This window comes from Nematolebias whitei, chromosome 16 (assembly GCF_014905685.2).
Source record: "Nematolebias whitei isolate Nwh7 chromosome 16, NemWhi1, whole genome shotgun sequence".
NCBI classification, from domain to species: Eukaryota; Metazoa; Chordata; class Actinopteri; order Cyprinodontiformes; family Rivulidae; genus Nematolebias; species Nematolebias whitei.
This window is the reverse complement of record NC_056513.1, coordinates 26,786,612-26,794,947: the sequence shown is the minus strand read 5'-3', so window position 1 is coordinate 26,794,947 and position 8,336 is coordinate 26,786,612. Positions and strand designations below refer to the sequence as shown.

The following is an 8,336-nucleotide window of genomic DNA, read 5'->3' as shown; positions in this document are numbered from 1 at the left end:
GGAAAACCTTCCCACACTTTTGCAATGTTCAAAACTCTTAAACCTACAGCATTTTAACAACATATGTATATAACTTTACTCACCAGCTGGCAGAACAGCAGTGACTCGGTTCCGCTCTGACTTGGTTCCGTTTTGGCAGACCTACCCTGCCAGTTCTGGTTGGCTCTCTGGCTCAGGGTAGTGGCAGTGGGCTCCAGAGAGAACACCAGACCTACGGCTGCGTGTCCCTGAACGGAAGTCCTCGTGCGCCAGCTACGAGCTCTCGGGTTCCCTGATGGGTCTGGAGGTCCAGTTCTGCTCTGGTTCTGTGCAGCCCTTGAGTGCCAAAGCACTTTTTTGGGGAGGGGACAGACCTTCGGATGGGCAGCATGGAACTAAAGCAAGTCCAAATGTGCATAACGAAAGTACCGGTGTTCTCCAGAGAGAACGCCAGACCTATGGCTGTGCGTCCCTGCTTGGAAATCCTCGTTGGCCAGCTTCCAGCTCTCAGGCTCACCTATGTGATTAGGAGTCTGGTTCTGCTTCAGTTCTGGTCTGGTTCTGTGTGGCTCTCTGAATCCACTGGGTGCCAAAGTCACTGTAAATGACCGAACTTTCTCAGATGAAATTAAAACTTTCCCTCTACTTATTTCAGCAAAAGGCAACGAGGCTTCTGGGCAGAGCACTGTTGGCTTCTGGGAAATGTAGCTCTTATGAGCAGCAATACAGTGTAGGCTTACTAAGAGAAAACTACAAAATGGTGACACCTGTCCAAAATATTTAATTTTTTTTGTTAACTTTTTACTGTACAGTATCTCGTACTGTCCCAATCACGAGTAATAATAAAGCTGACAATCATGTTGTGTCCAGTACAATTTTGTTTCCCTCATGTTCACTCTTTGAAAAACCATGAAAGAGTGAGTCCACAAAAGTTGAACCACAAAGTAATGAGTAAATCTCCTCTTCACACAGGTCTAAGTGAAACCAATCTAGGCTATGGAAAGCTGTTTGTGTGTGACTGGGAGGGCAAGTGCAGCAGAAAACCTCAGTTTTTAAAAACGTCCATTGTAGTGTGGATGGGGTGCAGAATTTTCATCACCATTTCTCAAAGAGTGTTTCGCAACAAATATTTCATTTTGACCATTAATTGCAGTGGACCACAGTCAATTTGGCATTCAGTGCATATAATCAGACTTTTATGTTGTTGTTTTTTCCTTCTTGCTCTCAGCGGAGGCGGACGCTTTTCCCTCCTGCTCCTTCCCTGCTCTGCTGATGTAGAGAGGAGAGGGATGCACTCGCCACTCTTAGCAAGGACAAAAACATCATCATTCTCCCAGCAGACAAAGGAAGGTGCACAGTGATTTTGAACCAGAAAGACTATCATGAGAAAGTTATGACACTCCTTAGTGACTTAACCACTTATGAACCTCTGAAGAGAGATCCAGGAAGCAATTACAAGAAGACGTTGATAGATTGCCTGAAAAATTTGGAGCAGGACAAGGCTATTGACCGTTTTCTGTACCACACACTGTACCCAGGGGAGGCCACACCTAGTCTGTATGGTTTACCTAAAATACACAAACAAGGTGTACCTTTAAGACCAATCGTTAGCATGATTAACTCAGTCACTTACAATGTTTCCAAATATCTGGCGTCTGTACTCATCCCTTTAGTTGGCAGCTCAGAACACCACATACAGAACACCATGGACTTTGTGGATAAGGTGAGGGATGTCATCATGGAGACTGATGAAACAATGGTCTCTTTTGATGTCACATCACTCTTTACGTGCATTCCTGTTGATGATGCAATAGAGGTGGTCAGTTTAAGATTACAATCAGACACCACTTTGTTTTGTTTTTTGTTTATTTTGAATGTCCAGAGGACCAGATTGAACTTTTTTGGATCTTCTGAATTGTAAATTATGGATCTGGTCAGCTGGTCTCTCAACACAATTTATCAAATTTTCTCAGCGTGAAGACAGGGTGAATGAGAGCCCTCCTGCCCCAGTGGGACACTGGCAGCCAGATGGAGTATTGGGGGAAGTGGAAGAGTGTCTGTCTTTCCATCTTGTCAGTTGAGGACGCTGAAGATGTTTACATAATTGGATTTATTATAACAGGATTTCTGCTTTTTGGAATTGGTGGTTACCTGGCATAGAGAGACATTTGGAAAACGTCAGCATCTGTTCTGGCAATTGTAAGGCTGCACAGCATGTGTGAAGGAATGTGCATTGCTGTCAACACTCAGATTGGAACGTTGTGTGAGCTGAGCCGTAAACTGGACACAGTTCTTGCTGAGAAGAATTGCAGGCTTGCGGCTCCTGAATCTTGCTGATGGGAAGGAATAGATCTCAGCGAAGTTGTAAGACCTCAACTCGGCGTATGTGACCACAATTTGGCTGTTTGGAGTCGCCATTGAGACGTACTAGCGAGACTATAAAAGGGAGATGGAAATTAATAGAGCTTGGCCTGACCCAAAACAAATGTTGCTATCTGAATCTGGCTTTCCCGGCATCAGCCTTGGAAGGATGAATATCTCAAATTTTCCTGGATGTTATGTGAACAAGATGCTCTGCTCCCCCCTCCCCTACCCACTTCCTTCCCCAAAGACATGGACCTGATTCAGAGCTCTACTGAGTCGGCTGACAAACACTGCACCATCTCTTATCAGGACTGGGGCGGGGGGGGGGGGGGGGGGTATCTGGACAGTGCTCATGGACTACTTCCCCTCAAATTCACCACCCTCGCTGGACTCCCTTATTCAAACACCCCCACCACCCCCCACCCCCCACCCCAAGTGCAGCAACCTAGGTAGATGCGAAAGCACTAGTGGCTGTACTACTCACTTGGGTGTCCTGTGCTGCGACCCCCACCCTCACCCACTCCACATGCATATGTCTTTATGTCATCAGTATGTTACTTTTTTGTGCTGGGGATTTTTGCTGCCTCATGCTGTGTCCTGTTAGGAACAGTGTATGATTTATTTATACTTCCTCTTCCCTCTTCCTCTTCCCCAGCTCCAACAAGCCAGCTTTTCTTCTCCAAGAAAACTTCTGCCAGAAATTTCAAACTTCTAATGTTCTGAGCAATATCATCTGCAGGCGATATGTGACCAAAACAAATTACAATGAGAAATTTTTCAATATTGAATTTTTTTTTAAACGCATACTTGTTAGAAACCTTTGATTTAATGGTAGATTAGGAAGATCGTGACACTCCACAGAACATATAAAAATCCAAACTATTCCTTTGATAGACATGTTTGGAAGTTTCCTTTGTGATTACCTGTCTGAATGAGTCTGAGCTGATGACATCTCTGTCACCGCCAATGTTTTTTAACACTCATCCAATCACACACAAGCCTGCAGCTTTGCACCATTCTGTCTCCCTAACTCTTTCACGTCTGTACCCAGAAGGCTGTTCTTATATTCAGTCACACTGCATTGTAAATTAATCCTCAGCTGTCTGACCTAGAATATTCTTCTGGCTGTGCCAGTGTCCGCATGGCTTTTTTACCTCTGTCATTGAATTTATTATTGACCATCATTAGCCCAGACTGACGTCTCAAGAGCCGGAGAAACAGGAAACACTTTTAAACATCAATCAGCTGCAACTGAGCTACACTTGAGACAAGTCGCATCGCAAGTGAATGTTTTTCTTGCAGATTTTTGAGATCTGAGGTGACATAAATATGTATTGCACTTTTACTTTGTATTTAAATGAATAACTCCTCAACGGTTGCACTTCATTTAAAAATATCTATAGCTGGTTGTGGTTTGTCTCAGTTGAAATAAACTGCAGCTTAAACCTGGGAATGTGAACACTGTTTAAGGTTCGTTTGGTAGATTGAAAACAATTCATGGCCAGAACATAGATGGAATGATGCAAATATCCATTAGAGAGAGCTGAGTAATTTTAAGTCTTTTTTTTTTTTAATACAAGAAAAACAGGCAAAAATTTTGGATTTAGGACTTATGGGTCATTTTGACCCAAGGGCAGCAGGAGGGTAGAATTACCAAACTGTTTTATTTAATCTGTGCATCAAAAAAAGGGCAACACAGTTTTAGTTCAACTATGAATGTTTTAACGTATATTCTTTGTAAAAAAGAAATTGGCAGCTCACTTACTTTTTCTTTTTAACTCAGCTTTAAAAATCTGTCATTGTGTATTAAACAGTGGTTCCTTTTTTTCTTTTGTTGTTATTTATTTATTTGCATTTTTGTACTTCTGCTTTGAGAATGTCAAAAAGAGTTGGATGAAAGAAAATCAAAACATGCAGTAAAGACTCAAAGGATTTTTCGTAAAAGCCTTGTTGCGTCTTCGAAAAAACAAACCATGATGCCACTTACAAGGTTCAAGGTTCTTTATTGTCATTCTCATCATACAGTATATGGAACTTGAGGTGGAACTAAATTGTGTAGACAAGGTAGGCCTTTGGCGATAAAAAATAAATCAATTAATCACATGATGAATGAAAATGATCTACCTCAATTTAATTTACCAGCTTTATCGTTTCTTCGTGTCTCTCTCTTTCTACTGAAGACATGGCTCAACTTCGGTGACTTCACTGCTGTGGCTGAGTGGTTAGAGCAGTCGTCCTCCAATGTGAGAGTTGGGGGTTCGAATCCACCAGCAGTCACATGTCGAAGTGTTCCTGAGTAAGACACTGAACCCTTTGTTGCCTCTGATGTGTGTCCCATCAGTGTATGAATGTGGTCTAAAGCGCTGATTAGTCTCATTAGAATAATTTGTTCAATTAACTTTGTAGAGATCTAGTAGAGTGCTGTATGAATGGGTAAATGAGGATACAGATTGTAGTGTAAAGCGCTTTGAGTATCTTGAAATAAGATAGAAAGGCGCTATATAAATACAGTCCATTTACCATTCACTGACCCTCCCTTACTCTTTTCTCTTTAAAATCTGTTTTAACCATCCAAAATGGTGTTTTTGGATCAGCTAAGCTGAGAAGCTAAGCTACGAGCTAAGCTAAAAGCTGATCTCGGGAATAAACCTTTGTCTTGTTAAGATCCAAAATTCACGGTTGAAACCCATGCCTTCATGTAAAAAGTTGTTTTTCTCTGCAAAAGAAGCTGAGAACTTGTTTACTGATTTTTTTTTTTAATTAAAAGCTTTGTGTGAAAAATGCTATGCTAAAGAGCTCAAATCACGGAGCTTTCATCATGTCAGCTCATGTCACGTCAAGGACCCTCACTCCCATTTTTCTTAAAGAGACACGCTGCTCAACTACCCATCCTTTGGTGCAAACAGTCTTATACTGCCATCAGGTGGTCAAAAATGGCACTACACCCCAAACAAATCACTTCTAAAATTTGACGTATAATTATTGTTACAGTTCAAACAATATTATCATTTATCTCAGTAATTTCTGAGACAATTATTTGCCCAGCAAAATTTGTTATCGTGACAGGCCTAACACAGGGTCCCGCAGTTACATCCAACAATAGCAAAAGTATCAATTGTAAAACTAAACAGTAATAACAAAGTTCGTGCTCAATAATCCAGGTACTTTGTATAAAATCCAACATTTTTCAGTCAGGTCATCTGGACAGTTTCTTTTTTTGTGCTGAAACGTTTCGCCTTCGATCCGGAAGACTTCATCAGTCAAGGAAACACACAACAAAACTGATTCTTCCCCCAACAGCTTACTCCAAAGTGGAACAAACCAGTTCTGCTTGTGATAAGATGGTCTCTTTGGTACGCCCCTCCTCCATTGCCGGCCCTCTTCCTTGTTGACAGTAAACAGTAATTAGATCTAAGATATGAATTAAGAAATATGCTAAACTAAGAAATACGCTAAACACTAATAGTGCAAAACAATATGCCGAACAACAGCAGCACGAACATGAGTCTGTGTGGGTAGATGAGTACGAATGAATACAACAGCATGAAATAATTTCCCTAACAATTACCCTACTATGCCTCCATTTCCATTTCATGAGCATGACACATACAAAGAGTGGATGGCTGTACAGGCATGCAGCGTCTTCGAGTGGAGTACTGTAGGAGTTGTGGTTTTGTCCCTGATGTCGTGTTTATGTCTGTGTTTCCCCTGATCCTCTGTTTCTCTTTCATGACCCGTCTGTATTGTGAGTACCCCCTGTTCATTCTGTTTTGTTTTGCTTTCATGGCAGCTCTTTAATTCTGTTAATAAATTCTTATTTTACATATTTCTGAGTCCTCACCTGCTTGCCTGCACCACTGGGTTCACCAGCATCAGCCAATTTTGACAAGTAAAATATTTTGTCCATGATCCAAAACTTAAGGTTTGGAAAGACATAAAACTTAAAAGTTATCTACAACAGAGCAAATTAAAAGGTATAAAAAAAGATATACTGTATAGAAATCAGTGGTAAATCCAGCAACATCAGGGGCCACATGAAACAAACACAAACAACAGAATGCCCTTGCTTTGTGGGGGTTTGCAATACCAAACATGAGGGCCAAAACAAATTATTTCTTGAAAACATCACCTTGATTAATAAACAGATTGTGACTAGATTTAGACTTATAAAAAAACACATGATTACATAAGATCGAATTAACTTGTTGAAAATATTCCAAAACCTCACAGAAAGCATGAGCAGAGCATATTTCACAGGTTTCACAAATAGAAATGTGGGATTTTTACATGTGAGGTGAATGTGTTTTTTGTGGTTTTTTAAACAACACTGTATAATCTAACTTTAAGTTTCTTTTTATACATTTTACTATTAAAAAAAAAAAACATTGAGCTTGCCCATTTCTTCCACATCGATGTTTGCACTCCTCAAGCTCAGGTTAGCAACATTTCTTATTCTTTTCCACAATATTAACATGATAGCTCAGCATATCTTAAATAGACCATTGTAAACACTGGATAAAAAATGTATTTTACATCAGCACATAGTAACTTCTATAAACATTTTATTAACATACATTTAGCAAGACGTTATTCACATAGACTTTTATGGTGTTTTGAAAGCACAAACTGCTAGTAGCGATTAGCTGTAGCATGTTCGGTACATCTTTTGTGGAATTTCTTATTCTTTTTGCCAGAAAAAACATGTGATACAAGTCATAGCAACAGTAAAATGAATTATCACTTTGTGTTTGGATGGAATTGAAGTTGTTTTAAGTCAGCAGAAACCCTTTTTAATTATTACCCTGCTTGGACTGTCAGCTTGTTACACTAGTGAGAATTAAACTATCCATGTTGTGCAGATGGTTTCAACAGGTGATATGTTCATTTTTCATGATGTTTTCATTTTCCACCTCTGATAAATCCTGGTCACAATTTATCAAACTGTTAAAATGGTTTTTACAAACTGCTACCAAACATAGAATACCTTTTTATATATTTTTTATTATTATTATATTTTACTAAAGTTGTTTTGTCTGCTGTGAACAGTCCCATAACTTAAAAATATATATTTTTCTTTGGTTGATGGGCAGTGACTACAGTCTGAACATGAATACAGCAGACACAGCCAGGAATAACAGCATGGATTTTTTTTTTTTTTTAAGTGTGCTATGGTCCAATAATGCGCGGGCCACTGGGATTGGTCACAACATGCTTGTTGGCCAGCACTCCTCTGCCAGGACCAGTTAATTGGGAGCACACAGATGAAACTATTATTGATCATTGAAAGAGAGTTAGGAGTTGTTGGTAAACAAATTTTGTCCTCAGATGTTGACGGGGTGGGGGGAGAAGGGGGAGGCACCTTTGAGTTATGCACTAGCTTAGTGTTATGTTAGTGCCGGCAGTTATCGGACTTGGAGTGTGTGTGTGTGTGTGTGTGTGGGGGGGGGGGGGGATGCATGTGAGAAGTGGAGCATACTCTATTCACACAAGGAGAGCTGTTGATCAGACTTCTTGTTGTACCATGCTCTCAAAAATAGTTGAATCAAGTGTTTTCTTATATACTGTAGTTACACATAGTTTTATGGGATTAACCTGCATAAAAAAAAGTTTAATGAGTAGTAAATGTTTAACAACCCGTTAAAATACACCAGAATGCAGGAAATTCAGGTCTCTCTTGTAAATGAGTCCCCGAGGCTCAATGGGATTAGCTTGTCTAAATAAAGGTTGAATGAAAAAGAATTGATATTAAAAATTTTCTGTAGGAGGACCTCCAGAATCCCACACACCCCACAAATGTGTCTCACTCACAATACAAATGCTTCAGACAGGAATGGCTGAAATAAGATAATATACCTGCTGGAAGTGCACCAGATTACACTTGAAACACAGCTAGCTCATACTACAATTATTTGTGCTTACTAATAACCGTATATATCTATTTAAATATTATATATATATATATATATATATATATATATATATGGGGGACGCAG

The 8,336-nt window shown here is 39.9% G+C and overlaps 1 protein-coding gene across 1 annotated transcript in view; it reads right to left on the bottom strand.

Moving 5' to 3' along the window:
• LOC119422462 (broad substrate specificity ATP-binding cassette transporter ABCG2-like) overlaps positions 1-2,397 on the bottom strand; it is a 16,595-nt gene extending 14,198 nt beyond the window's left edge. The window contains exons 1-3 of the mRNA XM_037689836.1: positions 2,268-2,397; positions 436-577; positions 146-315 (exon numbers count right to left, since the gene is read on the bottom strand). Coding sequence (XP_037545764.1) covers positions 146-315; positions 436-577; positions 2,268-2,397 — 442 coding nt within the window. The remainder of the gene's footprint in view (positions 1-145; positions 316-435; positions 578-2,267) is intronic.
• Between the last annotated feature and the right edge of the window lie 5,939 nt (positions 2,398-8,336).